This window comes from Sciurus carolinensis, chromosome 2, assembly GCF_902686445.1.
Source record: "Sciurus carolinensis chromosome 2, mSciCar1.2, whole genome shotgun sequence".
Taxonomy (NCBI): domain Eukaryota; kingdom Metazoa; phylum Chordata; class Mammalia; order Rodentia; family Sciuridae; genus Sciurus; species Sciurus carolinensis.
In genome coordinates, this window is record NC_062214.1 from 28,237,197 (window position 1) to 28,256,426 (window position 19,230).

Here is a 19,230-nt window from a genome sequence, read left to right on the forward strand (position 1 = left end):
CTAATTTTCATTTTAAAGTTGTTGATCCTAAGACATTTTTTCTGATAATAACAAATGAGCCATTTTTCTTTTTCAACAATCATTTTTTGCATCAAAACAATATTTATCAACTGTGAGGATAATTTCTCTTTCTTTTACATTTCAAATAATTGCAATAGAACTTTAAAAGAAGGATGTAAGGATTTATATTTCATGTAATATAATCCATCTGGCAGAAGTGTGTTGAATCCATCCCTGTGATCTTAGGGCAGTTTGATTATAGGTAATACTTATCAGATTAAGGAAGTTCCCCTCCATTCCTGTCTGTGAAGAAGTTTTTAATGAATGGATGTTGAATTATACCCCATGCTTTTTCTGTAGCTAGTGGTATTCCTTGTTTTCCTTTAAATTGGCAATACCATCAATCAGTTTTTATGAAAGAATGGTATTTCTTTTCTTTAAAACTCATCATTTTTTTTATTGTGGTGACATATACATACACATAAAATTTACTGTTTTAATAATTTTTAAGTGTACATTTTAGTGTATGTTCACATTGTTGTGCCATCATTAGCATCATCCATTTCCAGAACTTCATCATCCAAACTAAAACTCTATATCCATTAAGCCTTAACTCCTTATTTTTCTCTGGCTTAACTAACCCTTGGCAACCAGCTATCATTAATCAGTTTTTAAACTTGAATACAGTTTGGTCGTGGTGTATGTTATCTCTTAGTGGAGTCAGATTATTGATATCTTGGTTAGTTTTTTTTTTCCAACGATAGACTATTTTCATAATTTCATTGTGATTTTCCGCTTTGATCCTTGGATATTTAATTTATGTGTCTTTTAGCTTTCAAATATGGTTTTTTTTCCTAGTTATCTTTTTGTAATGGGCAAGATTATTAGCATTGTGGTTAAATTATATGACCTATACATATTCAAATCTTTAAAATTGTTAATATTTATCTACCATTTGGCTTACTGTACCCTTCACCCAGATTCCACAGTTAACATTTTACCTATTACCTTCTCTTATTTATCCATTTGTGACAATTCTGAATCATTTGACAAAAAGTTGCAGACATAATGCTCCATTCACCTAAATCATTGTGTACTAAATGATTTAGGGTAAAGACAAGGGCACTTTCTTGCATATCCATAGCATCCCTTTAAAATCAGCAAATGAAAATAAATAAAAGGCTTTTAATTCAAAGACCCCACTCATCTCACTGATCTCCTATTTATATCCTTTGTAACAAAAACAACCCCCCACCCCCATGAAAACAAAGAGAAAAACCTCTTAGCTACTTACTTTTTTGGGGGGGCGGGGAGCATACAAAGAATTGAAACCAGAGGTGTTTAACCACTGAACCACATACCTACTCCTTTTTTAGACAGAGTCTCCCTAAGTTGCTTAGGGGCCTCATTAAGTTGCTGAGGCTGGCCTCATACTTGAGATCCCCCTGCCTCAGCCTCCTCAGTCTCTGGGATTACAGGCATGAACCACTACCACGCCTGGTGGCTACTCACTTTTATTTCTGATTCAAGAACCATTCAGGGTCATGCCTTGCATTTAATTATCATGTCTCTTCAGTCTACTTCAATCTGTAATGGGTTTTCAATCTGTCTTTCTTTTCAGTGATCTTGATATTTTTGAAGAATAAGCCAGATACTTTGCAGAATATCTCCCATTTTGGATTAATCTGAGGTTTCCTCGTGAGCAAATGCATTTTTGGCAAGAATATTGCAAACCTAATGTTGTGTTCTTATTGCATTGTATCAGGAGGCACATCAGTTTTTCCTATTACAGGTTAAGTTCAAACTTATCACTTGGTTAAGATGTCTGACAAATTTCTGTAAAGTTAGTTTGGAAGTGTTTTGTGCTTACTAATTAAGAAGTAAATACAGTGCATTTTGCATTTTGTTGAGGTGATACTTTAAAACTATGTAAATAGCCCATTTGTCTTCAAATTTCCACCAACAAGTTTTGGTATCCATTGATGATTTGTCTCTGAATCATTTATTACTATGCTTGTTGCCAGATGGTGAATTTGAAAAATTTCATCATTCCTTTTGCATTCATTGCTTGACATTTCATTATAAGGAAAAGCTTTCTCTCCTTGTTGTTTTTAAATCTTAAAAAATGTCAGCATGGGCTCATGAATTCTTATTTTATTCATTTTTCACTTATTTTGATGTTCAAATTGTCCCAGATTTGGCTAGTGGGAGCCCTTTCAAACTGGCTCTTGTGTCCTTTTTTTCATGTCCTCTTTTTCATGTCCTCATCTTTCTTTTTTTTTTTTTTTTTTTTGTACTGGGGATTCAACTCAGGGCTCTTTGGCCACTGAACCACATCCCAGCCCTATTTTGTATTTTATTTAGAGGCAGGGTCTCACTGAGTTGCTTAGAGCCTTACTTTTGCTGAGGCTGCCTTCGAACTTGTGATCCTCCTGCCTCAGCCTCCTGAGCTACTGGGATTACAGATGCATGCCACTGCGCCCAGCCTCATCATTGTTTGAGCACTTTTTTTTCCCATACTTTTTGGCACAATAAGATTTTCTATGCTTATTTCATACCTTAGCTGTCTTAGTCCTGGAATCAACCATTTTTTTTTTCACATAAGGGAGTTTATTAAGCAAACAAAGTGTCTCCCTGCAGGGTAAGAGAGAAAATGAGAGGAAAAGAGAAAGGGTGCACGCTAGACAGAGTGGAAAAGCAAGGAGGAGAGAGAAAGAAAGTGAGTAGGAGAGAGAAAGCCCTGGAATCAACCATTTTTATCAAAGAACTCTCGTTCCTTTTATTAGAGAATGTGTTTAGAAAGTAAGATCTGATTACTAGGTGTGTTCCTTGCTACTGGGGTGTCATTGATTTTCTGCTGAGCACAGAACTAGGATATTGTTTAAAATGTACCTGGGATTTAATTTGTAGGTGTGACTGAGTGATAACACAAAGAAGCCAGTACCATTGAAAGTTTATTTCTCAGTTTCCAAGAAACAGGAGGCATACCATGCTGTATAGGCCACTGGGAGAAGCACCATGGTGTTTCAGAAGGGAGAAGGAGCCAGAGGAAGACATGAGAACTTTTTTTTACTATAATGGTGGTATGTTGTTAGGTGGTGACATCTATCCCTTATCAGGCAGAAAACAAACACAGATGTTGGGGGTCTGTGGTTGGAGCTTTGTGATAAGATTTTAGCATACCCTCAGAAACACAGGGATGTTATAAACGTCAACAACTTTGACTGTTATTTTAACCCATGCTTTCAAGATGCCAAATCATCAATTACAGAATATCAATAGTAATTATTATAGGTATATATGCATGTTTGTATAGTCATGTTCATATAAACATATACAAATATCTTTATCTGTCTATAAACATTTTTAATGTTAACATTTTATTTAAGACTTGTTTTAAACATCTGCAAAACATTCATCAATCCATATGCCTATAAATATTGAAAGCAATGATTTTTCCAACACAATGGAATTTTTTAGAAAGTCTTTTTCTGTTTTTGTACCTCCCTTTTCTGACACTGAAAAATCTGCTCTCATTATCCTATTTACTCCATCCCTCTGTAGTTAACAATCTCCTGACTATAAGAACCATTTCCTTGCCCTCAGCCCCACTGAATGTTTGGTTGAACACCCACTGAAGTTCCATGAGCTGTTTTTATATTCAGTCTTCACTTTGCATGGTTCCAATATACAGAAATTTCCATTACCATGCTTTAGTTAAATAGCACTAGTCCCCAAACAATGTTAGTAAAATGTAAAATATAGCTTGCGATCAGGAACAGTTTCTCCCAAATTTAAAAAATTTACTGTTATCCTATAGTAGCTATTTAATACCTCCTTAAACACTACTTGAACACTGTTCTATTAGAGCTAGCTTTTTTAAAAAAATTTTTTTAAAGAAAAATTACTGTCTCTGCACTGCTCTCAGCCGAACTTTACATAGCTCTGCATTTCCCTGTGTCAGTTCCTCTTGGAATGGTGGGTGGGTAGCAGAAGGGAGGATATGTACAATAATATATTTTTAGTTCTTTTGAATAGAGGGGTTGCTTCAGCCATTGGTATTGATGGCAGGAAGTATATTTATAGCTCTAAGGAAGGGAAGGAGGGGTGGAAAAAGTCCTGGTTTAAAAAAAACCTGGGTGGCTGTACTTCATTTCATTAAAATTAATTTGCACTTTACTGTAATTTCTTACCTTAGAAATGTAATCAAAATTAATGGTAACATTGTATTTGGAAAACTTTTTTATTTTGAAATTTCACAGTCTCCAACACCTGTAACAAAGGGCCCTGTAGTGCAAATAAGGATGTATGTGAAAAATTCAGGTGTGTGCTAGCATGCAGTTGAACAGCAAAGATATTGAGGAATACTAAATTTTGTGTCCAGTTAGATATTATTCATAAAACTCTTATTAGTACTGCTTCTGTTGTGATTCTTTTAAAGATTGAAACCAAAATACAGTGTATATGAATCATAGGATACTCTCAGTCATAGGATACTCAATTTGAGATTTTCCACTAAGCACAAAGAACTTTGTCACAACTTTGGTTGGGACAGGACTTTTGCCCATGTTTATCATGTGCAATGGGCACATTAAACACAAGTTAAATTATTCTGAAATCTCTCTTTTTTTCTACTTCCTTTCTTAGTTGAGAGAAGCAATGAATTCGTTTCCAAGGATACGCCTTCTCTCTTAGTTGGTCTTGGATTGATGCAGTCATGGAAACAAGGCAGTAAACTCATTCTTGGCATCTGCCAGCCCTGGTCTGATCCTTTCTTTTAAAAGCACGAGATTCTTTAATAATACATTTTGGGAAGGTTGCTGCCAAATGATTCCAAATCATCCTGGAGGGGGGTTGGGAATGTTGTTGAATTGATTTTAAATGAATCAGGCAAGTGTTAACAGGTTGCTAAATAAGACTTCAGTGATTTAACTAAAGTTGTTTGTCTAAACGGAAGGACCTGTATTAGAACAATTAATATTTAGTCTATTTTAATATTTAAAAACACTCCTAGTTATAATTTGAGGATTTTATTTTTTAAAAATGTGATATGTTAAGTTGTAGATGTGCTGAGCTTTATTTAACACAATGAGCACAATGAAGATTTTTAACTGGCTGGTTAAAGCCAATCCACTAATGAGATGGAATATGAGATTATTTTGTGGATTCTAAAGCTGAAATGCTTAGGTTTCAATCTCATCTCTGATACTAGTGCAGACTGTAACCTTGGGCAAGTTACTTAATCTCTCTGTGCCTTAGTTTCCTCACCTGTAAAGGGTATAATATTCACATTGGTTTGTGGTGTGGAGTACAAACTGAATTATGTAAAGCATCTAACCTAACTTACAGGGAGCACTCAGTGAGTGTTGATTGCCATTCACACATGAGAAGTGAAATTATCAATGAGGTTATAAAGGCTAAAAAAATAAATTCTATGGTTTGTACTGAATTCATTTATGAAAGACCTTTAAAAGAAGGAAGGTGTGTTTGACCTGGGTACTTTTTTTTAATGTTAGCAAGGGTGGTGGATTTAGGAAGCTCTTCTCTATACCAAATAATAAGCCATCTGTTACCCTGTTTCCCCTTTAAAGATTCAGTATTAAGTTTCTATAACTTAGCAAGGAATTTTTCAATTTGGTAAGCATTGGTTGATTACTACATGCTAGGTATTAAAATCACAAAAGTGAATAAAACACATCCTTTTCCCTCAAAAACTTCCCATTTTGGAGGGTGTGAATAAAGGAGAGCAAAGAGGAGGGAAGACCTGTTGTTATAAAACTTAATTCATTAAGTGCTACACTAGTAGAATCTAAAAATTTTTTTAATCATGTAGAGACAGAAGAGGGCACAAATTAATTTAATAAAAGTATGTAAGACATGAAGAAAACTGTAAAACTTTAAGATGTTAATTCTCTCCAAATTATTCTGTAGATTTTTAAAAATTCATTTTTATTGTAAACAAATGGGATACATCTTATTTCTCTGTTTGTACATGAAGTAGAGGCATACCATTTGTATAATCATACATTTACCTAGGGTAATAGTTTTTGATTCATTCTGTTATTTTTTTTTCTCCCCCCCACTTATTCTGTAGATTTAATGCACATTAATTTGTAAGCCCTGGTTAGGGCCAGGGGGTGGTGGTGAACATTTTTGAGAACTTGATAAATTGCCTGAACAGTTCATTTAGAAGAATATATCCAGCCAGGCATACACCTGTAATTGCAGCACCTTGGGAAGCAGAGACAGGAGAATCATGAATTCAAAGCCAGTCTCAGCAACTTAGTGAGTAAAGTATAAAAAGGGGCTGGGGGTTTGGCTCAGTGGTTAAGCACCCCTGGGTTCAATCCCTGGTACCAAAAAACAAACAAAACAAAACAAAACATTCAACAGTTGAGAAAATTTTGAGAAATTTTGGAACAGAAGTTTTGGAACAGAAGAATAATTGGTGGGCTGTAGAGGTGGAAAGTATATTTGACACTGAATCCTCTAGATAGTAAAATATATCAGAAAGTTAGATTTGGTATTTGTTGTAGAATAAACAAATAAATAATTAGAACAGATTAGAAAGTTAAGAAACAAACCTGGATATGGATGGGAATTTAGAATATGATGAATTTGAAAATCAGGTTGAAAAGAACTATTCAGTAAATGGTTCTGTCACAGTGGGCTGTTTGGGGAAAAATGCATAAAGATTCCCAATTTAGACTATATTCAAATAATCACCAGATTATGGAGTATACACACCAAATTATCAAAATAACCACATTCTTGCTGGGGAGATAGCTCAGTAGGTAGAGTGCTTGCCTTGCAAGCATGAGGCCCTGGGTTCCATCCCCAGTACAACCAAAAAATAAAAACAAAATACAAAATAACCACATTCTTCATTCTTTCTGTAGATTATATTGAATGATTCCTAAGAAAAGCTGAATATTCATGACTAGTAGGCTGCTACTCTCTAGCACACCTCATGTTCAGCTCTCACTCTTCCAGGCGTCAATTTGTTTCAAAACTGCTTATGACAATTATACTTACTGTAGTTTTTTGATCTAATTAAATATTCTAATAATAATTAAATATTACAGTTATGAAATGATTGGGAAAATAATTGTTTTTAAGAAAATTAAGTTGAAGATGTTGAATGGAATGGATAAGTACAAATCCCCACTTCCCCCTAGCTATTGTCTTATTAGTTGTAGGCATAAACGCTTTAAAAGATTAAGGGAAAAAATATAAAATTCTTATTAATGGTTCTACACTTAGGGCAACTCAGTGTTAGAGCATGTGCTCAGCATGCAGAAGTCCTGGGTTCAATTCCCATTACCACACAAATGTAACAAAGTGATAAAAGGTTCTACACTTAATTATCTCAACAATTATCCAAGTTGTTTCACTTTAAAGAAATTGAAATTTGAAATCACAAATGTATATAATGGGTATTATTTATGCAGGAAAGAACATGTGAAACTTCAGTTGATCTGTACTCATAGAAGAGGCTTTGACTTTTCACTTAAATATTGGCAGATGAATGTATATTTTAAATTTTATATATGTATGTAATATACATGTATATAATTAGCTAATTTACTGTACTTTTAATGTAACAAATCAGCCCTAAGTCTGTGTTGGGTAAGTTTTTACCAGTCCCAAAAGGAAAGAGGAGATGCTTTTATATTTAGGCTGAAAAAACCTTTCATTGTTGAATAGAAGTGGCAAAAACAGACATACTTGTCTTTTTCCTGATCTTTACTGGTGGGGGACAGAAGGAGTCTTTCCCCACTGAACACTGGTATGTTTTTTTGATAATGCCTTTTATCTTGTTGAGGAAGTTCCTTCTAATCCTAGTTTGTTGAGTGCTTCTATCACAAAAGAACATTTGATTTTGTCATGTGCATTTTCTGCATTGAAATGATAGTGTGCTTCCCCCCTTTATTAATGTGTTGTATTTTTACATTGTTACATAGGCACCCCCACACACACAAGATTGAACCCAGGGGGCAATCTAGTGCTGAGCTACAACCCCTTTTTATTTTTTATTTTGAGACAGGCTCTCCCTAAGTTGAGGAGCTAGCATCCAGCTTTTGATGATCCTCTTGCCTCAGCCTCCTGAGTATCTGGGATTACAGGCATGTACCACCATGCTTGGCAATACATAGATTTTTAAATAGTAAATAATTAGCTATCAGCTTCTGTTTTATTCCATCTTTTGCATTGTATGTAGGGATTGTCACGAAGTATTGTTTAAGCATGATAAAATTAATTGCACACATGTCTTCAAGATACCAAATCAAATATAAAATGAGATTATATTTCTAAAAATGAGATTTATTAAGACATACATCTTACAAAAAAAGGAACCTTTCCTACATACAGTTGAATGAGTTTGCCAAATTTATATACGTTAACCGACCATCACCACAATCAAGATATCTATTTCCTTAACCCTAAAAAGTTCCCTTACACCTTTCTGTCATTTCCCTCTATTTCCTGGGACCCATGCTTTTATCTGCTTTGGGTTTGTATGCTTTGGGTCACTGAAGATTAGATTTGTCTTTTCTAGATTGTTGTATGACTAGAATAATATGGTATAGAATCTGTCAGCATAATGTTTCTAACATTAGTTCATGTTAGATATGTTAGTAGTTAATTCCATTTTTTTCTTTTTTCTTCTGTTGTATGGATATCTTAGAATTTGTTTATCCTTTCTGTTGATAGTTATTTCTACTTTGGTTCCCTTATAAATAAAATTTCTAGGAACGTTTTTGTACAAGTCTTTATGTGAACATGTTTTTATTTCTTTTGGATAAATCTTGGGAGTGGGATTTCTAGGTTTTACTTTACAGTTATCTGCCAGACTGTTTTCCAGAGTTTTGTAATGTACATTGCAGTTATTCCAAGGGCTGGGATGTAGCTTGATAGTAGAACTATTACTTGCCTAGGACCCTGTATTCCATCTCCATTAACACATACACAATGTGCATATGCGTGTACACACACACACACACACACACACACAGACATGTTCCAGTTCTAACGCATACTCATCAACACTTGGTATTGCCAGCCTTTTAATTTTTAGCTAATATAAAGAGTGTGTAGTGGTATCTCATTCTGGTTTTAATTTGCATATCCCATATCCCTTTCTTTCTTCCTTCCTTCCTTTCTTTCTTTCCTTTTTTTTTTTTTTTTTTTTTTTTTTGCAGTACTGGGGAGCAGACCCAGGGCCTTGCAGATGCTAGGCAAGGGTTCTACCACGGAGCCACACCCCCAACCCTGATTTGCATTTTCTTAATAGTAATGATGTTTATTGGCATTTGTGTATTTACTTTTTTAAGTGTCTCTTTAAACATTTGCCCATTCTTCTTGAGAGTTGTTGACGTTTGTTTGTTTGTTTGTTTGTTTGTTTTGGGTATCAGGGATTTAACCCAGGGGTGCACTTTTACCACTGAGCTCTATCCCTCCTTAACCCTTTTTATTTTTTATTTTGAGACTGGGTCTCACTGAGTTGCTTTGGGCCTCACTAAGTTACTGAAGCTGACATTGAACTTGTGATCTGTCTCCCAAATTGCTGGGATTATAGGTGTGGGTCACCACACCTGGCTGTTGGGTTGTTTTTGTTATTTTGTCAGTATTAGCTCATTAACAGTTATTTATGTATTAGGGTTGTAATTCATTAATCATGTGTATGTATTACAAATACAAATCCAGACTCTGGATAGCCTTTTTATTGTTCTGCTGGGGATTAAATACAGGGCCTTGTATAAGCAAGGCAAGCACTGTACCATTCGGCCATTTCCCCAGCTCCTTTTCTTTGTTACTTTTTTTTTTTTTTTTTTTAATGGTATCTCTCTAAGAGAAAAAGGTTGTTGTTATTCTTCTTTTTTCTTTTTCTTTTTTTCTAGGTACTAAGAATTGAATTCAGTGCTTTGCACATGCTAGGCAGGTGCTCTACCACTGAGCTATATCCCCAGTCCTTTTTTCTTTTATTTTTTGAAACAGGATGTCATTAAGTTGCCCAAGCTGGCCTTGAACTTATGATCCTCTTCCTCAGCCTTTGGAGTTGCTGCGATCATAGATGTGTACCTCTGCACCCAGCAGAAGTTTGTAATTTTGGTGCAGTCCATATTGCATATATTAATAGTTCATGCTTTTTGTATCCTAAGTTTTTGTCTCTTTGGCAGGCACAATACTAAGGTGACTATGATGGCCCACTGCTTGACTAATTTCCATAAGTGTTGGTAAGACCTGTGAATATGATAGAATTTTGCTGCAATGATATGTTATCTGACACAGAACATTTCATTGAATAATTTACTAATCAATTGACTTTGAGTTGATCAAAAGGAAGATTATGATGAGGGTCCTGACCTAATCACATGAACCCTTTAAAATATGGGTTCAGATGTCAGAGTTAGGACAAGTCAAAGAATTTGAAGCATAAGAAAGATTTGACAAAAGGAAGATTTTTTTCATTGCTGACTTTGAAGTTTTAAGAGTATTGCAGGTGGCTCTAGATGCTGAGAATGGTCCCCTGGTTGAATTTGGAAGAATTTCCCAAGATGGTGATGTGAACAGTCTGGTAGACACCTTTAGTTTATCCTTCAGAGACCCTAAGCAGAGAATCCAGTCATGCTGGGCCTAGACTTCTGACTTTTAAACTTCAGGTGCTTTGTTATGCAATAGTATAAAATTAATACACTATCTCAAGCTTGTGAAGATTTTCTCTTATGCATAAAAAGAAAAAAATATTGAATCCAGGACCTCGTACATGCTAGGCAAGCACTGGACCACTGAGCTATTATCTTCAGCCACAGAGTTGCCTAGGCTGTCCTTGAACTTGTGGTCCTCCTATCTCAGCTTTCAAAGTGGTTGGGATTATAGACATGTGCCATCCTGCCCAGCTATAGATTTCTTTAAGATTTTTTCTGTCTACAAAATTATGTCCTCTAGTAAAGATGGTTTTAATACTTCTTTTCCTAGCTTTATGTATCTCTTTCTTTTTAAAAAATTTCTTGCCTTTTATCTGATTTTAGGAGGGAGATTCAATATTTCACCACTAAATATGATATTGCTTTGAATTTTTCATAGATGACTTTTTTCAGGTTAACAAACTGTCTTATAATTCCTAGTTTGCTGAGAGGAGTTTATTTAGATTTTTTTGGATTATAGGGTCAGAGAGTACAAAGTGACCTTTTATTTTGAACTCAGCTGTTTGTTTTAACTCTGAGTTATTTTCTAGATCAGGGCATTTCTTTCTCTGTGTAACATTTTTGGTAAGTTTTTTAGACATATTTTCCAGTTTATTAATTCTTTCTTCAGTTGTGTCGTCGCTAGTGGTTAACTCATCTATGGAGTTTTATATTTCAGGGTCTTTTTTTTTTGAAGTTCCATTTTTGTTTTGCTTTTTTCTTTTTAAAAAATATTTTATTCCTTATGGTATTGTTGTTTTTGTCTTTTAATCATTGTTAATCATACTTATTTTGTAGTCTTTATGATACTGATTTTTCTGGATTCTGTGCATTTTGTGTTTGGGGACTTGTCTTTCAATATTTGTTTTACTCTTTATTTTACTAGATGTCCAGCGGCATTACAAGCATGAACCAGTTTTGCTCATTTCCCTTCTGAACGTTTCTGAATCATATGATAGAATAAATTTAGTCCTTAAATTCAAATAAAACATCTATGGTGTTTAGATTCTCAAGAAGAACATTTTCTTCCTCTTACCCACAGTTCAAACTGAGGCAGATAAACTTTTGATCTCCTTGTTCTTGTAGGTGGATTTTTTCTAATCCATTTTCATTGAGAGCACAGGCCTTTGAGGGGTCTTGGGTCAAAATCACCAGGAGCTTCTCAGGAACCTTTTCAACTTTTCTCCTGCTTCCTGTCTTCTTTCCTCCTCCTCCTCCTCCTCCTCCTCCCTCCTCCCTTGGTCACTCAGATGTCATACCTAATGCTGCTGGAACAATACAGAGATTAGCTCATACTTCTAGCTCTGACTTTTGGCTCACTTTTTTTTTTTTTTTTTTGTACTGCTAGTGGTTTTCAAAGTATATTAGCATTTATCTAGCATTTCTAGATTTTAGTAACTGAAGAATTTTAATAGATTTTCTAGGCTGCAGTGTTACTAGATTTAAAAAATATACCATGTGCTTTTTAAAGATTGAGTTTAATATACAGAATACTGGGTGTCAGCCAAAGTATAAAATTACTTCATACATATTTATTTATTAAATTCTATTTTTAAATAATAACTTCTCTTTAAAAAATAGATCAAGAGCCTGATTTTCCTGTCTGCTTCCTGAGGAAGCAAAAATGCAGAAATTTGTTGAATAGCAGACCAGTAATTGCTATAGTAAGCCTGGGGCTTCCTGTCAAATCAAGTTGTTAACAGGAGGAAATGGAACCATAGCCGTGTCTCTAAATTGCTTTTGTTTTCCATCTCTGAGATGGGAGGCTCTGCCATGTCAACAAATTGGTTTTCCCCATTTGTTTCATTCTTTTGTTTAGTCAAACTGTGATTGGAGGGGCTGGGGAGATAGCTCAGTCGGTAGAGTGCTTGCCTTGCAAGCACAAGGGCCTGGGTTCGATCCCCAGCACCCAAAAAAAAAAACAAAAACTGTGATTGGAAAGCTTCATTAACTCTATACTTTGGACACTGTAATTATATGACAGTTATACTTTCAAAGAGAACTTTGAAAATTTCCATTCAGCTTCTTTTGGAGAAAGCTCTTTTCCTCGTGTGGCTCTTGACATGCATGGGTCATAGTCTTTATTCAACCAGTGAGTGAGAACATAGATTTTGGAGTTGGTAACACTTGGATTTGAGTCAGTCTTAACCATCTGCTAGTTGTTTGTGGACCAGTTAACTGTTGTATGCCACAGTTTCTTCATCTGTAAGATCTGCATATTGAAGTATCTATTTCTTTTGCTGTTTCAAAGACAAGGTTAAATAATGTACTTTATGTAGTTTGACAAATTCTGACCTATAAGAACTTAATAAATTATAGTTATTATTTTTCTGATCTTCAGTGAGCTGCTGCTTTTGATGTGTTCTGGTTAATCTCATACTGTATTGCATCTTCCAAGATTTGACCAGGTGTCAGAGATCCAAGAAGCAGCAGCAACTAGAAAGCAGAAATTAAGCAGTTATCAAAGCATTGAATAGTGGTGACCATTATTACTTGTGCTTAAATTTTTAAATGGGAGCTCAATCTTTGTCTCAGCCTTTATTTAATACATTTTAAAATTTTTTGTTTCTCCCTTTAAACCTTTTATCAATTTCAATAATAAATGAAAAAGAAATATATGTCTTAGCATAAAGAAAGATTCAAATTAATAGTATATGTGATTTCCTTTCTTGGTGGTGGTATTGATTGGTGTTTTCAACCAGGGAATCACTTAAAGAGCCTTTTTAAAGAATGCCTATAGTGTTCTTGATGTTCTAGTAGGCTGTGTGAGTATTAAGGTATAGACCTTTACCTCAAGGCTCTTACTATTAGGTGGGAGCTGCTGTAAAGCAATTTGTGCCAAGTACTTTACTGTAGGCAGTGATTGACTTGGGTGGCTAAGGGAAAGAAAGTAATTGAAACAGCTGGAGTTCTGGCTTAGGCAAGGGTATAGACCAGGGTTGGCAAACTAGGACCTGCTGCTAGGTTTTGTTTTTGTTTTTCTACCCCGTGCCCCCCCCCCCCCCCCCGCTAGTTTTTGCATAGCCCACAAGCTCAGTTGTTTTTACATCTTTAAATGGTTGCGGGAAACATCAAAAGAAGAGTAATATTTTGTGCTGTGGAGGTTATATAAAATTCACATTTCAGTGTTCCTAAATAAAGTTTTACTGGAATACAGCAGTGCTGAAATTTTACATATTGTCTATGTATGCTTTTGTGCTACAATAGTAGAGCTGAGTGATCATAACAGAGGCCAGACCTGCAAAGCCAAACTTTTCATATGTTACAGAAAAGGTTTGCTGACTCCTTGGATAGATTGTGATTTTTGTTCACTGAGATAAGCAGTTAAGGAGGAACAGATGTAGAAGAAAACATTTCTGTGAGTGTGGATTATTTGAATCAGAGAAATTTGTGAGATATGCAGGTGTAGAAGGCAAGGGCATATATCTGATACTGAAGAGCTTGAGACTAGAGATAGAGGTGAGAAGAAAGAATGAAGTCAAGCCTGAATGGAAAAGTGATTCTCATCCTGGCTGCACATTGCTGAGGTACCTAAAAACAAAAGGGAACTGACCTTGGCAATGAACCCCTGCCCCAAGAGTGGGCGGAGGAAGTGTGTGACTTGGGCACCAGATTTTTTTTTTTTTTTTTCCTGCCAATCCCTTTGTGCAGTCAGCTTTGAGAACTACTGGTATAGAGAAGGTTGAAGGTGGAAATCTAGGAAACACTTAACATTTAAAAGGCAGTTCTAGGTACTTCTACAGAGAAGAAAAATTGCTGATGAAGTGCTGGTTGGAGTGGTCAGATCCTACAGTTTGGGCAAGTAAGAAAAGAATCTCTCTTGCAGATCATAGTTTGTATCAATCAAGAGCAGTTTTTGTAGAGGCCACATGAGGTTGTATGTCAAAGGGCAGCAGTTTGAGGTGGAGGTGGAAGGGCACTAAATGTAAACTGTTGAGAAGAGTGACAGGAAAAGAAAGAAAGTGATAGCTGGAATGGGGAACAATTAGGGATGTAGTTTGTTCAAAAGAGAAGACTTAATTTGATATAACTTGAGCCTGTTTATGTGCGCAGGGAGTCAGCACTCAGAAAGGGAACCTGGAGTACTAGATGCTACCATTCAGTTTTCATAGAATAAAGGAGCTAGATTTTGAATTATTCTTGGAATACTCTTAATATTATAGCCTCTTTGCAATTGTATGCTTAATATTCTTTTTGCATTTGGGTAGTTTACCAGTGTACCTGAACAGAGGAATGAACCCAGGCAGTCAGAAACACAGCCAACAACTGTTCTTTGCTGACCCAGTCAGTCACTCTGGGGCATTGGTCTCATCTATGAAAACAGGCGCGTTAACTGAATGGGCTCCATAGTGGTTTCCAAAAGCCTTTTATTTAAACTAGTAAAACTTGTAATTAAACAAATGAGGAAATGTCTGTGAAGCCCATAACTTCATTAGTACCTGGGCATTTTTTTTTTTTAATTTTTTAAATTTTTTTAGAACATCAGCAGATTGGTTGATTCATTTTGTGAATTTGTGTACATTGTATACAAAGTATTCCAATTTAGCTTGCCATTAGAACATTTCTGTGGAAGAAAAATCTAGTATAAAGTCTTAACGTTCATTTTTTTTTTTTAAGTGTAAGTAGCAGATGGTCATGATGGTATACTTAATACATAAGTCTAACTAGAATTGGTAACATTTTGGTTTATTTTTTGGGCGTTTCCCTCTCCCTAGGAGAGTATTGTTTCTTTATCAATGTACATATTCTTTATTTTTTTCTTTAGTTGTAGATGAACACAATGCTTTTATTTTGTTTATTTTTATGTGTGCTGAGGATTGAACCCAGTGCCTCACACATGCCAGGCAAGTGCTCTACCACTGAGCTACAACCCCAACCCACATGTTCTTAATTGATGTGCTAAATCAGGGCATGGTGGCGCATGACTGTAATCCCAGCCATCCTGAAGCTGAGGCAGGAGGAGCACAAGTTTGAAGCCAGCCTCAGCAAATTAGAAGACCCTAAGTAACTTAGAGAGACCCTGTCCCAAAATAAAAAATAAAAAGGGCTGGGGACATAACTCAGTGGTAAAGTGCTACTGGGTTAAAATCCCAGTACCCGCCCACCCACCCCCCAAAAAAATGATACACTGGTCGAGTTCCTCAGGAAGAGCATCATTGAGGTGGAACTAGAGGGGAAGGAATTCATTGGGGAGTAATGAAAAGGAAGAAAGCAGGTTTGGGTGTAGCAAGCCACCAAATTGTAATTCACACTTTTCCAAGTCTCTTGCCTTCCCAGATTGCTTGACAGATAAGGGCCACTGGAACAAAGTGGATGGACCCTTGTACCACCTCATTGCCCAGTCATTGACTGGGGGCAGTCCTGAGGAAAGGGTGCCCTCTGCTAAAAGCTGGGGCACATTCTAAAGAAGCTAACAGCCAGAAGCTGTAGGCTAACCCCATCCCTTACACCTGGACAGCATGTCCTTTCTTGAAGAGGGATTTGCTTATTTTATCTTTGTGTCTGCCATGAAATAAAATTTTGTGTCCTGCATTTTCTCTTTAACATGTGGGTTATTTTGTGGTCATTATAAACTTTTAAAATATATGCACAATATTCCAACATCGGTACTTGGTTTACATATATGTTCCCTAGGTTGATAAATTTTTCATATTAATAAAAATAACAGTGGTATCTTTATATAAGGCTTTTTACAAGTTATTTAGAATTATTTTATCAGAACAGACTCAGAAACAAAATAGATAAAAAGAGTGTACATTCTTAAGACCTTTCATGTTGAAAAGGATGGTTATTTATAGTGTTAGTACAAGGTATGAGTAACCTATAGCATTAGGTCCTCGGTAGCCTTGGATCTTGTTTTCTTAATCTTGACTAATTTATAACTGAAAATGGCATATCATCTCCATTTCTGACCTGTGGTCTCATATGGTGTTTAGTGGCTGTGAATTGAGGGATATCTTGACTCTATCCTCTGTCCAAAAAGATGGGAAAAGTTAAGGATAACAATGAGAGCACTGGAAATCAGATTGACTGGGTTCATTTTCTGTCTCCCGTTTGCCACTTTGTGACCTTGGGCAAGTCTTGGTACATCAACCTATTCATCTGAATACTGAGGGGAATAATAGTCTCTGTCTTAAAGGGCTGTTTTGAGGATTCAAGAAGGTAGAACATGTAAAAACACTTAGTATGAGCTATGACCCATTGCATATGCTCAAATAATAGGTTTTATTAGAAAATTAGTTATTTTACTATCTCATGAATTAGGAAAGAACATGTAATTCAAACTTTAAGGAAAAAAAAAAACCCTGAGACTTATAAAGGATAAGAGATTTTGCTTGGGTCATTCAGCTAAATAAATTGCAGAGCTCAGACCTGAAAGTGGGTCTTTATCCAGTGCAGAGTCTTTCAGCCTATTTACATTTTGGAAGGCGGGGCGGGTAGAAAATTCATTGTTACAGAAGGCTGTCCTGTAATTAGTAAGGTGTTTAGCATCATAGACCTCTACTGCTAGATACCAGAGGATAAACCCCCTGTCTTCTGTTATGATAATCAAAACTAACTTCAGGCATAGCCAGAAGTCCCCTCCTGGGTTGGGGTGGGAGGTGGGGGTGGAGTAGCTAATGATGTTCTAGGACATAGTACTAAGTTTTGGGATAAGGGAGTGGTGTTCCATCCTGTCCCTATGAAAAGGCCTATTCCCATGAACTCTTCAGTGATCTGAACTATTTAAGATGAAGCTTTGGTCTGTGGCTACTGGAATTTTAAGCACACTTCTGTGAGACATCTTGTAAGGGTATACACCTTTCCCTAGAACGGTCCATGGTGTCTAAATAGGGCTATTTTATATCGCCCTCACCAACTCTTTTGGTACCAGGGATTTTGAACCCAGAGGTACTTAACCACTGAGCAACATCCCCAGCCCTTTTTAAAATTTTTATTTTGAGACAGAGTCTTGCTAGGTTGCTTAGAGGCTATTTTATATTTCTAAAGTTTTTTTTTGGTTGTTGTTTATTTGTTTGTTTTTTTTTCAATTTGGTTGCAGGTGGCAGTACTTTAAAAAAGGTATTTATGGAATTCCAATGAATGGTCATGGATGATGCAGTTCAAATAACTAAGGTAAGAGAAATAAAACCAAAACTGGGAAAACCTTGTCAGACAAGTTAATATTCTCACAAAATAAAGCGAAAACTAGACTCTTTCCCATTCCATTTTGTTTCCAAATTGTAAAATAGCTTATTTTTCATGATTAAAAACAATTGTTATCCTTTAAGATGATGGTTCTCAATGTGGTCATGTATAAGAACTATGACCTTAAAAAGAAAAAAGACTTAAGTAAATATCCTGCCATCCTGCCCTTACTGAATTAAAGCTTCTATGCGTAGGTCACAGATTAACTCCAGGTTTTACTGGGAGTGCCAACCAATACTATAGCTTTGGAGAACTGTTGGGCAATATTCACTGAAGTTAATATAATTAGATACATGTATCCAGTAACCCAGGAGTTCTATTCCCAGGTATTTGCCCTTGAGAAATGAAAACATGTCCACACAAAGATATTAAATAGTCACTGCAGCTTTATTTGTAATGGCTGTGAACAGTGGCAATAAATGTCCAAAAACATGTGAATAGGTCATAAATTTGAATATATTTGTACAATAGAATTTTACTTAGAAAAGGAACAAAACTAACAATATAAAACATAGTTGAATCTCGTTGTTCTAATGTTGAGTGAAAGAAGTCAGAAAACCACACAGAAGTTCACATGTTGTTCAGTTATCAGGTAAAATTGAACTATAGGTTAGTGGCTTCTCTAGCCAGAGGTTGGGAGTGGAAGGAGGTATGTATGAGAGAGCCCCTGCTGCACTGAGAGTGTTTTCTATATTAATGTGTGCATTTACATATTTCTTATTTTCTTGTAGTAAAATATACTAACATAAACTTTATCATTTTAAGCATTAAATTTTAAGTATACTATTTACTGGAATTAAGTACATTCACGTTATTATGGACCATTTACTACCATCCAGCTCTAGAACTTTTTCATTTTCCCAACTGAAATTCTGTACCGTTTAAACTACAACTCCTAATTCCTCCTTTCCCCCAGCCCCTGGAAACCACTAGTCTATTCCCTATCTTTATGAATTTGACTGTTCTGGGTACCTCATATAAATGTAGTCACAGAAAATTTGTCCTTCTTACCATAGGGCTGGCTGGCTTTCTTTCTCTCTCCCCTCTCCCTCCCCCACTCCCTCTTTTTTTTTTTTTTGATACTAGGGATTGAGCCACTGAACTACAACCCTAGTCCTTCTTATTTATTTATTTATTTTTATTTATTTTTATTTTGAGACAGGGTCTTGCTAAGTTGCTGAGGCTGACCTCAAACTTGTGATCCTCATGCCTCAGCCTCCCGAGTCCCTGGTATTGATTACAGGTGTGCACCACTATACCTGGCAGTGTTAAGGCACTATTCCAATATCCCAGATAAAAACTCTGGGTCCTTTTGAAGCAAAGACAAAGGGTTTATTCTGGCCAGGGCCGAGGG

The 19,230-nt window shown here is 35.9% G+C and overlaps 1 protein-coding gene across 3 annotated transcripts in view; it reads left to right on the forward strand.

Annotated features, from left to right (window-relative positions):
* Ptpra (protein tyrosine phosphatase receptor type A) overlaps nt 1–19,230 on the forward strand; it is a 140,540-nt gene that overhangs the window by 27,101 nt on the left and 94,209 nt on the right. For 2 of the 3 annotated variants that reach the window (XM_047538843.1, XM_047538844.1), the window contains exon 2: nt 17,731–17,804. The exons of the other annotated variant lie outside the window; for it this stretch is intronic. In XM_047538843.1, coding sequence (XP_047394799.1) covers nt 17,772–17,804 — 33 coding nt within the window. In that variant the 5' untranslated portion in view covers nt 17,731–17,771. The remainder of the gene's footprint in view (nt 1–17,730; nt 17,805–19,230) is intronic. 3 annotated transcript variants of the gene reach the window in all.